At 37.9% G+C, this 14,154-nt stretch overlaps 1 protein-coding gene across 3 annotated transcripts in view; it reads left to right on the forward strand.

Moving 5' to 3' along the window:
* Nucleotides 1-14,154, forward strand: part of ABCA5 (ATP binding cassette subfamily A member 5) — a 63,700-nt gene that overhangs the window by 39,542 nt on the left and 10,004 nt on the right. For all 3 annotated transcript variants that reach the window (XM_060082414.1, XM_060082413.1, XM_060082415.1), the window contains 8 exons: nucleotides 1,895-2,022; nucleotides 2,416-2,553; nucleotides 5,235-5,348; nucleotides 6,701-6,871; nucleotides 7,866-7,979; nucleotides 8,366-8,500; nucleotides 9,918-9,992; nucleotides 10,769-10,860. In XM_060082414.1, the coding sequence (XP_059938397.1) occupies nucleotides 1,895-2,022; nucleotides 2,416-2,553; nucleotides 5,235-5,348; nucleotides 6,701-6,871; nucleotides 7,866-7,979; nucleotides 8,366-8,500; nucleotides 9,918-9,992; nucleotides 10,769-10,860 (967 nt within the window). The remainder of the gene's footprint in view (nucleotides 1-1,894; nucleotides 2,023-2,415; nucleotides 2,554-5,234; nucleotides 5,349-6,700; nucleotides 6,872-7,865; nucleotides 7,980-8,365; nucleotides 8,501-9,917; nucleotides 9,993-10,768; nucleotides 10,861-14,154) is intronic.

The raw sequence follows: 14,154 nt of genomic DNA on the forward strand, positions 1-14,154 counted from the left end.
TAGAACTAAGGACAATTGTCTTAGAAATCTCTATGATCAAATACATTAAATTTGTAATGGATATTTTTGGATTTGCTATTGATTCTTTTTATTACATAATTAAATCAAATATGAAAGAAATTTTAAAACATACGGCTTTGCGCAAACCTCAGAATAAATTTTTAAAAACCTGATATAGGACTTCGATTTTCAAAATATTAAAACCTAATTCAGAATTTGACGTGAATTAGATGTTTCTACACCATCTCCCATCTGTGTGGATAGTTTATAGTCCCAAGGTTCTTGAAGAGGAAACTGAGCTAACTCTGTAGTTTACAGTAAAACAGAAGCAGCTTCATTTGCTTATCTTGCTGAAATATGTTGGAAAGTTGCATTTCGTATACCCTTTCTACACGCACAAATTCTTTGGAGTTTAATATTTCCCAACACTTCACCTGTATTCTAATATCTTTCCTTTTTGATTCACTATTAACTGAAAAGCTTTGCCCGGTGTTAAAATAATAGTCACAGTTAGGGACAGTTACAGATGGCCGTTACAATCATCACTCTTCAATTCTAGCTCTCTGTTTGTGATGTAACCTTTATTCTTTTGGAGGAAGAAGGTATTTAGTGATAGAAAATACTCTTGAATAGAAAATGTTATGTTTCTCAATTTATTGCTCCCATTAGAATTCTTATTTTGGTTTTAATATACATTTCACATTGCTGAAAGATAGTACTACATGGAGCCTTACACTCTGATATTGTGACTTTTTTTGTGTGTTTGGGGAATTGTACATTATCTCAAGTATTTCTGCTTGGCGTTCACTCTCACTGATCTGCAGAAATTATAGTATTTTCAAAGTTTTGTCCCCTCTGTTAATTTTAAGTATTTCTAGAGTTGCTTACATCCGTCTGTCTGTCTTTCTATCTATCTCACATTTTCCTAGACCTTGTTGTTGGTCCTAAAGCCACATTTCCTTTAGGATTCACTGGTCTCTGTGTGTATGTATTGGGTGGTATCTTATCCTCCTGGCAAAGCTTTCTGTTATCACAGGTGATACAGTTCCTTCAGTTATAATAGAGCCCTCTTCTCGAGAGGACACAGCCTCTCTGGCATCTGGAAATGAGAGATCAGTTAAGGCACTAGGTTAAGAGTAGATGTCTTATCACTAAAAGCACCTCTCTCTCTGACACTCAGGTTTGTTGCTGAGTCTGAGCCACCGGCCATGCTACTCACTTACTGCTAGTGTTTTCCTTTGTTTGGTTTTGATTTCTCTCAAAGCCACACTTGTCTGTCCTTGAATCCTGGCTTTTGTGATTATGGACAGAGAACTGTTTCCACTCAACAGGCATGTTGGTATAGATTTAGACCTCGGACAGGATTCAGAATCTCCCCCTTAGCTCCAGGCTATTTAGAGAATATAGATGGAGACCTGGTTATGGGTTTTACTATTTTAAAGTAGTAACACAGTTGACATTTGTACAGTTTGTCTGTTCAAATCATGCAGCAGTCCTCCAGGAGTGATGCCACCTAACTCCACACCCTGGCTCCCACCTCTCTGTGCGTGGCAGGTTACCTTGTTACATAAAATTGCCAGATAGATTTTTACTCTTACTGTTTAACCAGATCTCACATGTTATAGGTAAACTCTGAATGCGAGTAATATCAGTAGCAGCAGCAGCAGCTGAAATGGGCACAGTTGCTGTGTGTCAGGCTCTGTTCTGAGGTCTGCGTGTCTGGACCTGGATTTGAATTCATGCTGACTGGTCCCAGAGCCAATGTTCTTAATCATGTCTTAGCTAATGGAGAGAAAATACTTCTTCAAAAAGAGAGCTCTAAATGTTACTAAAAGCCTGTGTCTGTTTCTCATTTAAACTGAATCTTTGTTATTTGCTTATCTTCTAATACCAGACTCAGATATCAGTGATCTTCTTAGCTTTTTCACCAACCAGAACATAATGGTGACGATGTTTAATGACAGTGACTACGTGTCTGCCGCTCCGCACAGCGCAGCTTTAAATGTGATGCAGTCAGAAAAGGTAAGAGTAGTGTGTGGGATTAAGATATTTCCTCTAAAATCAATTGTTTGCTGATTTGACCTTATTAGTTGGAAATTTAAATTTACTTTTGGAAATAGCTGGCTGTGTTTACTTAGGATATATTTTATGCCCTGATGGAGGACCAATAAATAAAGCTCTGAAGAATTTAATTATTTTTATGTTATTTTTTTGTTTAAAATATCAAAATATCTAGATTCCAAACCAGGTTATTTTTATCTATCATTGAGTATTATTTCTATGATTTGTTGAACCAGTTTTCAGTACAGTTAGTGAGAGTTAACTTAGCTGGTGAGAAAAGCTTGGTACATAGCAATCATATATTCATTTATATTTATGCATACTGTATAATAACTCTATTTTTTTGAATTGTAGGACTATGTTTTTACTGCTGTTTTCAACAGTACTATGGTTTATTCTTTACCTGTATTGATGAATATCATTAGCAACTACTATCTTTATCATTCAAATGTGACTGAAAGCATCCAGATCTGGAATACCCCATTCGTTCAAGTAAGCAAACTTAAAAATATTTATTCGTGTGTGCGTGTGTGCATAAAATAACTATTAAAAGCCAAGTGATAATAACAGATGAAATCTGTAGAAATTCATCTTGTGACATCTCCTAGTCTTAAAACTTGAGCTGGGGATGGTTCACATCCTGGGTTTAGGAGTCTCTAGTATGAGTTCGCTTCATGGTCAAGGAGGTTCTGTCTTGGTACTGATATTTTTGTAAAGCATGAGTAGCTTTTATATTAGAGAAGAAAAATTTAGATAATTAAAAATTAATATTGCTCATCTGAAATCTAGATGCTGGGTATTGAACCTTGAGAAGTCACCCAGTCATTTTTCCTCTAGGACAGACAGTTGGATTATAGAAATGAAAAGCCACTTAAGTCTCCAGGAAAATAGTCAACATTTTTCTCTGAATACTGGTATTGTTTTTCATATGTTGAAAAATAAATGGACAAATATCTTTCGGTAATAACATTTTCTGCTTTCTGTTGCCATACTGTTTTTCAAAAGCTTTACTGAGATGTACTTCAAACACCATCTGATTCACCCATATGAATGTACAATTTAGTGGTTTTTATTATGTTCATAGAGTTTTGCAACTCTATGTTAAAAAACGTGACATATGGGCTTCCCTGGTGGCGCAGTGGTTGAGAGTCCACCTACCGATGCAGGGGACACGGGTTCGTGCCCCGGTCCGGGAAGGTCCCACATGCCATGGAGCGGCTAGGCCCGTGAGCCATGGCTGCTAAGCCTGCATGTCCGGAGCCTGTGCTCTGCAAAGGGAGAGGCCGCAACAGTGAGAGGCCCGTGTACCGCAAAAAAAAAAAAAAAAAAAAAACCGTGACATACTCTATCACTCTTGCTTTTGTGAGGCATCGTATTTCTTACATTTTGGGGGTAAAGCGGTACATACTAGTAGTATCAGTCACCAATTTTGAAAATATAGGCAGAAGAGAGATTTTGGCTTCGTTTTGGTAGAATGGAGATACTGATTTCAGCTTTTTTTAAAAAAAATTTATTTATTTATTTATGGCTGTGTTGGGTCTTCGTTTCTATGCGAGGGCTTTCTCTAGTTGTGGCAAGTGGGGGCCACTCCTCATCGTGGTGCGTGGGCCTCTCACTATCGCGGCCTCTCTCGTTGCGGAGCACAGGCTCCAGACGCGCAGGCTCAGCAATTGTGGCTCACAGGGCCAGCTGCTCCGTGGCATGTGGGATCTTCCCAGACCAGGGCTCAAACCCGTGTGTCCTGCATTGGCAGGCGAACTCTCAACCACTGCACCACCAGGGAAGCCCCTGATTTCAGCTTTGAGCCTGTGGAGGGATTGGTTATCCTGGTGGCATTTGAAGGTATGAATCTGGAGAGATTTCTGGGCAGGAAATAAATATTTGTGAGTCAGCAGTGCATAGGTGATATAGAAATCATCATCGAAGTTGTAGATCATCCCTTGTGATTTTTGTTGCTGTTGTTGTGAAATATTTCAATCCTACAGAAAATAAACAACTGTGTGTCTAGTACCCACATATTTCAAATGTTAGTATCTTGGTTTTTCTTATTTATTAAATCGTTAAAGACACAGGTAAAACCTGCAGTGTGTCCCTCCCCAGTCTTGTCTTCTTTCCTCCACAGTTCAAAATGTTTAATTCCCGTGCACGTCTTTATGATGTTACAACATTTGTGTGTGTCTGTAACTATTACAGAAGATCTTGCTTCTTAACATTTTCCATCAAACACTGACATACAACCATACCGTTGTTTAAAACCAGAGGGAAAGGGTGAGACTTTTTAAAGTTCCCTATTCCCAGATATAATCTTGTTCACGTTCCACATTTTTCCCCTTCGATGATGAGATTCTGTGTAATTGAGTCCAACTGTCATCTCATTAATCTCCACTTCTTGTGCTACTCAGCTTACACATTTGTTGGTTCTGTCTGGGTCTTCCACTGTAAGGTACCAGAATTTGGGACAAATTCTACAACGTCATATGGCATGAATTAAGGAACTGGCTTTATTGCTAGAAACTCGGGAGGCCGGGGCCGACAGAATGCAGCCTCTTTCCACATCACCCCGTGGCATTGAGAGTGGTTCTGGGTAGTTTGCATTTGGGGCACCAGCTGTTTATTAGGTTGTCTGGAAACATTTGCTGTCCGCACCTGGATCCGCAGGCCTATCAGAGTTACAGTCCCCCCTGCTGGGAATAAGAAGCTCCTGGTTCCATAGGAAGCTGAGCTTGGGTATGACTTTTCCCAGTGGAGAAAAGGAGGGTTCCTAGATCCCAGCTGGCTCATAGTCCAGTCCAAGCACCGGTGAAGGCATCAAGGTCATTCTCAGAGAGTCACGTTCGTTGCGTAGAACCACTGGTAGACAGGTTAACTGCGCTCACGTACAGTATTATTTTTAACTAAATGGTGAACCTTAATTAATATGCTGTATTATTCTGTGTACTTCCGTAAGAAAATGGAAGGACAGTAATTTGCTCAGGATCCTATAGCTATTTAATGTGTCAGATTGGTACTATAGCCCGCTGTGTTAACTCTGCCACCTGTTGCTTCATGTCGCCTGTTGTCTAGGGTAGGTATCCTAACATGTTTCTTTGGAGGTTTTGATAGTCTTTTAGAAAGTAGTAACATGATATAAAGTGATTACCAGTTCTATTTCTTATTCTGTGGTTGTCTTTCAGGAAATTACAGACATAGTTTTTAAAATTGAGCTGTATTTTCAAGCAGCTTTACTTGGGGTTATTGTTACCGCGATGCCACCTTACTTTGCCATGGAGAATGCAGAGAATCATAAGGTAATGACTCAGTTAAAAAATTACAGATGCAGTTGACTAATAAGAAATCTTAGACAAAAAGTTAACCTGCCTTGTGTGAGTGCAAGACTTCTGTGCAATTATTATTTCAAGAAGAAGTAAATGGAGTATAAATACATTTATTACGGTAATAGTAATAACTCTCACTTATTATTTGAGTACTCGTCATGTGCTTTAAAAGTTTTATTGCTGGGTTGTATTGCATGGTGTGGATCTGGATTGTTTTCAGTTTTAACTATTATAAATTAAGATGTTATGGACATTTGCTCCAGGTTTTTCTGTGAATGTAAGTTTTCATTTCTCTGGGATAAATGCCCGAGAGTATACTTGCTGTGTCGTATGGTGATTGCATGTTTAGTTTTATAAGAAATTGTTGAGCTGTTTTTCAGGGTGGATGAACCATTTTGCATTCCTACCAGCAATGTGTGAATGACAAAAGCATGGATTATCCAAAATCATTGCATTTGACGTGGTCTATGTTTTTATACTTATATTAAAATTTATATTTTCCTTCTTCTAATTCATTGAACATGAAAGTTGTCCATTTTTTAAATCATTTCTCTTCTTTGTCTCAACTAATATTTATAGCCCGCTCTTCTCTTACCTCCTCTATGGCTAGCTCTTTCTTATAACACATTTAATTATTATGAACAGATGTTTCATAGATGACAAAAATCAACTGAATAAGATTGTTAGATATTTGGATTTATGAAAGATTCTTAAAATTTCAAATTAAATAACGAGAGGGTTAGGAAAACAATGATCATTTAAGTTTACTGTTTGTACACTTGCAAATGCTATTCCCTTGTGGTAATAAGAAACAGCTAACATTTTTTATACACAGGAGTGTGTAAATGGCTTTCAAATGCATCACCAATACTTAAGCTGAAAGCCCTGTGTAAATCAGCGGGTACTTGGCCATTTATTGGTGCTTTCATGAAAGGTCAATATTTAAAAGTGAGAATCCTTTTTCTTAAACCTGTTTTTCTCTCTATTTCCACAGAATTTCAAAAGCAGTTATGTTTTGGCTGCTTACTATTTGCACAGCTATAATCCCCATGACACCTTTTACTTTATTTTAGTTTTGTGTTTCTTAGCAGCACTGCTGTAGCCTGATGCTGAAAAATTTGTTGAAATGTTTACACCTCAGAAATAATGAGCCAGATTACAGGCTAAATGGAATTTATTAGCTGTAGGAGGGCTTTTATTACCTATTGACAGAATGTGACCTTTTTTGTTGATGTAAAATTAAAAGTTCTACAATCATTTGCTAGAGGTTTTCGTTTGCAAGATGTTTAAAATTACAATCAATTTTTGCTTTTTTTGTTCTTTAGATCAAAGCTTACACTCAACTTAAACTTTCGGGTCTTCTGCCTTCTGCATACTGGATTGGACAGGCTCTTGTTGACGTTCCCTTATTCTCTGTGGTTCTTACTTTGATGTTAGGCAGTTTATTTTCATTTCATTATGGATTACATTTTTATGCTGTCAAGTTCCTTTCTGTGGTAAGTTAACATCAGTTGTATTCATGCTATTTATGAATAAAATGTTATTTTAAAAAGCTAGATCTTTATAAATGTGATAATTGTCTGATTGAGTAATTGTGACGTTCCAGAAAACAGAACCGACATCTATTTAATTTTTGTATACGATACCTATAATCAATGCAGTTTATATTGCCCTAAGTGATTTTTAAAAACAATAACTTTACCATTATGAAATAATTCCTTGAAACTGAGGTGGTCTTTCATGTAGACTGCCTACTTGTATGTAATCAGGAATACTTAAACAGTCCTTCCTTTAAATGTCTTCTTTGTCTCTGTGCCTGAAAATAATTTCACAAAGCAGAAGCTCTTTTATTCCATAATTTAAAGTATGGCTTAAATACTTTAGCCATACTAAATACTAAGGAAGAGTGTGATTTGTATTCATATTCATATTCATATGTCAATGACTGACACTAGATCCTTTCCTATGAATTATATTAGAAAAAAGCAAAAACAGAGCTTGGTAGGTTGGGGTTGCTGAAAGTCAACTTAGGAGCTTTGCCAGAGGCCATCCTAACCTTACAGATTAATTTCCACCTTATAACTTAATAAATGTTTTTCTTAAAAATTTACAAAGTGCATTAAGTGCTGTACAGTAAAATGGAAGCTAATAGTTGATGGAGATTGATAAAGCCGTAACAAGCTATGCTTGCTTTTCATAATAAAATGGTAAGAGACAGTATTTTACTTGACATAAAAAAAGAGCTATAAGTAGTATTTAGTTTAAATGGCTTATTCAAGATTGTGTTAGCAGTTAAAAACATGAGTTTTATTGATTTAGGAGTAACTCCTCAAGGAGCTACAGTTTCCGTTTTTTTTTGGAGATATTTGTTGAGCAATAAAACTTGAAGAGTAATTATTCCCTAGTGATTTAATGTGACTGGTATTTTACATCATATGTACGGTTAGCTACTCATATTTTTAAATAAAAATACACATTTCTGTCTTCCAGGTTTTTTGCCTTATTGGTTATGTTCCATCAGTTATTCTGTTTACCTATATTACTTCTTTCACTTTTAAAAACATTGTAAATACCAAAGAATTTTGGTCATTTATCTATTCTGTGGTAAGTCACATTTTATATTATTTTGTCTCAGCTTTTCCTAGCAGGTTATTTGAAAGCCATGAACTCTTTTCATGATTATACTGAAAGGGTTACTGTGTCTTTTCTAAGTTCAGAACTTAGCTAGCTAGCAGCGTCTGTTAGTGTATTCGTCTTCAGCCCCATCCACTCCATGAGGGGATGATATTTTGTTGCATTTAACAACTAGCATGACAAGGATGCCAGCTACAAAAAACTGGTATCCGCACTCTGACACTTTCTGGCTAAGTATCTGCTGTGGTTCCAGGTTTTATTAGAAGATTAAAGACATAGTTAATGCTGAGGCACCCAGTAAGTTTGTCTGAAATTGCTAAACATCTTTTCATTTGTTTTCTCATTTTTTTCTTTAGACAGCAATGGCTTGCATTGCAGTCACCGAAATAACTTACTTTATGGGATATACAGTTACAGCTATCCTTCATTATGCCTTGTGCATAGCCATTCCAATCTATCCACTTCTAGGTTGCCTGATTTGTTTCATAAAGGTAGGTCTGTTAGGTGTTCTAATATTTTTTTAAAAGGGTAAATAATTACTGCCTAATCTTTGGGATCTTAGCTCTTGTACTGAAGTAGTAAAAAAAAAATCATGTTGGCTGCTAGTACTTGATTTAAATATTATTAATGTAGCAGTAAATGTAAAATTACTGTGGAATCTTTTCAAGCATGTTTCTAAACTCCAGATTCTCAAAGGAGAAGGACTGTGTTCATTACATGGTCTTTCATGCCCAAAACGATGTACATAAATTAGAAGTATGATCTGACTGCAGACCATATGTGTTGGACTGGGGAGTTTGTGGGGAGTGTTTTGGGGGAGTTTTTCAAGTGTATTGTACTATACAGGGATGAGGAAAAATAAAGTTTGAGCGATTTTTTTTCGAGAAAAAAATAGAGGAACAAATTAATTTTATTAAGCCTGGTTAATTGAAAACAATTTCTGTGGTTAGAAAAAAAATTAAGTGATGAATTATTAATTTAGGACGATTGCTGATTAATTCTACTGACACACCTCCTTACCTATCTCCCCTCCTTTTTTTTGGCTTAAGTTTATAATTTAATTTATACCTACTCTGATAGGCATATTTTGGGGTGAGGAAGATTTTAATCTAACTACAAAACATGGCTATAAATATTAACAGGTAGCTAATTTATAAAGAAGACGTGTTTGCTGTTAAATATATTTTTTTCATTTTAATCGAGCGTTTCTACACGTCGCAGCTAAAAGAAAATTGGTTCCTCTGCGCACAGCACTTCCAACACCAAACGTGTGGGTTTTCCCTGACATTCAGCAGTTCTGACACTGACCAGAGTTAGCGCAGGCCCCACGGGTTCAGGGGTCAGTCCCTCAGGCAGCCCCCCGCTTCAGATTCCAGTCACGGGTCGTGGGTCCCCAGGCCACCCACATTCTGTCTGACTTGGACCCCTTGTTGGGGGTCAGTACTTTGCTCTAGAACTAGCTGGCAGGGTCCAGAAGGGTCCCAAGGGCAGAGCACCTGTCCCTGTGCAGTTTGGAGTGAGTCATCCTCTCAGCCTGAGGATGCTCTCTGAGCCCCGTGTTAGAGGCTTTGTGGAGGTCCCATGACTTGGGCAGGATGAGCTAATCAGTCTCCACGCTCTTCTCCCCTCCCTGGTGGTGGCACCTGGAGCCAGAAGTTCCAGCTCTCTAGTCTGGCTGGTCCTCTGTCAGTCAGCCTCCATCCTCCTCTGAGAGTCCCCTCATTAGCATAGACTCAGCTGAGGTTGAGAGGGGCTTGTTTTATACGATGAGACACACTCCTATCCCCTCTGTCACTCAGGAAATTCCAAGGGTTTTAGAAGTTCTGTGCCAGGAACTGTGGTCAAAGACCACATTTCATTATATCACAGTATCACAGCCACATAAATTTTCAAAACTTTTTGTCTTAGATTTCTTGGAAGAATATTCAAAGAAAAGAAGACACCTACAACCCATGGGATAGTCTTTTGGTGGCTGTTATATCGGTAAGAAATAACTGTGTTAGCATGTTACCTTATGAGTGGTTTGGTCATATGGTTTTAACTCTCTTTTTAGTTTTTATTCCGTTGCATAAAAATGAAGGTGCATAAGAAGTCAAGTGTGTTAGTTAATGCTAGCTAATGTGCATTTCACTTACTGAATACATCCACTTTAATGTACTTGTTTTTTTCACGTCATTAATTCTATTTAATGATAATTCTGGCTTCCATAGAAGCAAAAACAAAGCTTTTTAAAAATTATAATTTATGAAGCTGACAACAGATGAACTTTACAGAGGTAGAAAAGTATGTGAAGGATCATTTTACTAAAAATCAACCTTGGTTTGTATTAACATTTATTCTTTTTTTTTAACATCTTTATTGGAGTATAATTGATTTACAATGTCAAGTTAGTTTCTGCTGTATAACAGAATGAATCAGCTATATGTACACATATATCCCCATATCTCCTCCCTCTTGCATCTCCCTCCCTCCCTCCCTCCCTATCCCACCCCTCTAGGTGGTCACAAAGCACCGAGCTGACCTCCCTGTGCTATGCAGCTGCTTCCCACTAGCTATCTATTTTACATTTGGTAGTGTATATATGTCCATCCATTGACATTTATTCTTAACTCATTGTATGACATGCAAAAAAAAATTGTGATGAAGTGTTTCAGTGATGGTAAGGAACCTGATGTATGTGGTTTTGGTTCTGTTGGTACACGGGGAAAAAAAAAACCCAAAATGATTCAGTCACGAGCTGTAACCTGTTTTTCTTTTAGCCTTACCTGCAGTGTGTGCTGTGGATTTTCCTCTTACAGTACTACGAGAAAAAATATGGAGGCAGATCATTAAGAAAGGATCCCTTTTTCAGGTCAGTTTTTTAAATTTCAGGTTTAATTTTTTTTAATTTTAATTTTTTTTTTTAGTATATTGACAGAGTTGTGCAGCCATCACCATAATCTGATTGTAGGTCATTTCCATCACCCCCCAAAAGAAACCTTGTGTCCGCTGGTCACGTCCTTTCCCCGCTCAGCTGGCCCCCAGCCCTGTGTAACCACTAATCTACCTTCTGTCTCCATAGATCTGCATATTTTACACATTCATTTAAATGGAATTATGCAAGATGGGGTCTTTTCTTGTCTGGCTTCTTTTACTTCGGCATAATGTTCTGGAAGTTCATCCACGTTGTAGCATGTAGCAGTACCTCATTACCTTTTTGTTTGTTTGTTTTTGCTGAGTAATATTACATTGTATGTATATACCACATTTGATCTATTCATCGGTTGATTGGCATTTAAGCTGTTGCCACTTTTTGGCTATTGTGAGTCATGCTACGATGCACATTTAGGTGCGAGTATTTGTGTGGACATATATTTTCATTTCTCTGGGGAGGATACCTAGGAGTGGAATTGATGGGTCATTGTGGTAGCTTTATGTTTAACCTTTTCAAGAACTGCCAGACTGTTTTCCACAGTGACTGCACCATTTTACTCCTAGGAATGGATGAGGGTTCTGTTTTCTTCACGTTGTTGCCCATACGTGTTATTGTCTTTTTGATTTTAGCTATTCTCGTGGGTGCACATTAGTGTCTCATTTTATTTGCACTTCCTTGATGATTCATGATGTGAATCATGAATGTCTTTTCATGTGCTTATTGTTCATTTTTATATCTACTTCGGAGACATGTCAATATGAATCCTTTGCCCATTTAAAAAATTGGGTTGTCTTTATATTATTGAATTTTGAGTTTTTAAAATATATTCTGGTTACAAATCTCTTATCAGATATATTTTAAAATATTTTCTCCAAGTCTGTGCATTTTTTTTCAAAGGATGTTTTAAATTTGAAGAAGAGTTAATATGGCCATTGGTACTAAATTGGTTCTGAATTTCTTTTTTATATTTCTCACGTATTTGTTTATTTGCTGAATATTCACATTCTGGAGAAAACTGGAAAGTATTGGAAAATGTGTAGTGGTTATTCACTAGCCACTGGACCCGCCCCTCATCCATTGAGGCACAGTGTCTGGCTCTCCTTCTGCGTCTTTGCCTTTATTCCTGCTCTCGTTTTGGGAGAGATTTCAGCAAACACACAGGTAACCCTTCCAACACCGTAGCCCCTCAGTTTCTTATTTTCTCCAAGCCAGTGACTTTTGTCTCTGTTCCACTTCACCCTCTGTTTGCATCAGAGCCATTGATGATGCTACATACTCATCCCATAGAAACTCAGCTCCGTTTTAATGCTGTTTGGCAACCCTACACCTTTACCTACTCAGCACCTTCCTATCTTTTTCTTTCTTTTTTTTTTATTTACTTATTTATTTTTTGGCTGAGTTGGGTCTTCGTTGCTGTGCGCGGGTTTTCCCTAGTTGTGGCGAGCAGGGGCTACTCTTTGTTGTGGTGCACAGGCTTCTCATTGTGGTGGCTTCTCTTTGTTGTAGAGCATAGGCTCTAGGCACACGGGCTGCAGTAGTTGTGGCACATGGGCTCTAGAGTGCAGGCTCAGTAATTGTGGCACACAGGCTTAGTTGCTCCGCAGCATGTGGGATCTTCCCGGACCAAGGCTCGAACCCATGTCACCTGCATTGGCAAGCGGATTCTTAACCACTGTGCCACCAGGGAAGTCCCCTCCTATCTTTTTCTTTTCCGTAGTTCTTGCAGGCCTTCTTTGTATCCCTCAGATTCTCAGAGTCACCTCAGCTCACCTCACTTCTTACTTCTCAGTGGATGATCTTGCCATATGTCTCAGGAAACAGAAGCACCTGATTATAAATTATAAAATGTGTACACACTTGTCCACATCTTTCGTCACTTTTGCTTTTTCCCAGCCCCAGAAGAAGGTGTCCCCCTTGTTATCCAAGTCTTCCTGTGTTCTGTCTGCTTAAGGATGTTGCTCAGTCTCACTTTCTGTGTCTTTCCCTTTTGGATCTTATTAGGGTATATTTCCCTTTGTGAGGGAGTCGCCTTCCTCCCATATAAAACAAAGTACTCATCAATCGCATTGAAACCTGAGTCCCTCTCTAGCTCTTATCCCCTCTCTTTCCTTTTTTTTTTTTTGATCATACATATATTTTTTATTTTTTTAGCGTTTTTATTGGAGTATAATTGCTTTACAATAGTGTGTTAGTTTCTGCTGTATAACAGAGTGAATCAGTTATACATATACATATATACCCATATCTCTTCCCTCTTGCATCTCCCTCCCACCCTTCCTCCCTATTCCACCCTTCTAACTGGTCATAAAGCACTGAGCTGATCTTCCTGTGCTATGTGACTGTTTCCCACTAGCTATCTATTTCACATCTGGTAGTGTATATATGTCTGTGCCACTCTCTCATTTTGTCCCAGCTTACCCTCCCCCTCCCTGTGTCCTCAAGTCCATTCTCTACGTCTGCATCTTTATTCCAGTCTTGCCCCTAGGTTCTTCATGCCCTTTTTTTTTTTTTAAGATTCCATATACATGTGTTAGCATACGGTATTTGTTTTTCTTTTCTGACTTACTTCACTCTGTATGACAGACTCTAGATCCATCCACCTCTCTACAAATAACTCAATTTCATTTCTTTTTATGGCTGAGTAATATTCCATTGTATATACGTGCCACATCTTCTTTATCCATTCATCTGTCGATGGACACTTAGGTTGCTTCCATGTCCTGGCTATTGTAAATAGAGCTGCAATGAACATTGTGGTACATGACTCTCTTTGAATTACGGTTTTCTCAGGGTATATGCCCAGTAGTGGGATTGCTGGGTCATATGGTAGTTCTATTTTTAGTTTTTTAAGGAACCTCCATACTGTTCTCCATAGTGGCTGTATCAATTTACATTCCCACCAACAGTGTATGAGGGTTCCCTTTTCTCCACACCCTCTCCAGCATTTGTTGTTTGTAGATTTTTTGATGATGGCCATTCTGACCAGTGTGAGATGATACCACATTGTAGTTTTGATTTGCATATTTCTCTGATGATTAATGACGTTGAGCATTCTTTTATGTGTTTGTTGGCAATCTGTATATCTTCTTTGGAGAAATGTCTGTTTAGGTCTTCTGCCCATTTTTGGATTGGGTTGTTTGTTTTTTTGATATTGAGCTGCATGAGCTGCTTGTAAATTTTGGAGATTAATCCTTTTTCAGTTGCTTCATTTACAAATATTTTCTCCCATTC

The sequence above is a fragment of the Mesoplodon densirostris genome, chromosome 18, assembly GCF_025265405.1.
Source record: "Mesoplodon densirostris isolate mMesDen1 chromosome 18, mMesDen1 primary haplotype, whole genome shotgun sequence".
Taxonomy (NCBI): Eukaryota; Metazoa; Chordata; class Mammalia; order Artiodactyla; family Ziphiidae; genus Mesoplodon; species Mesoplodon densirostris.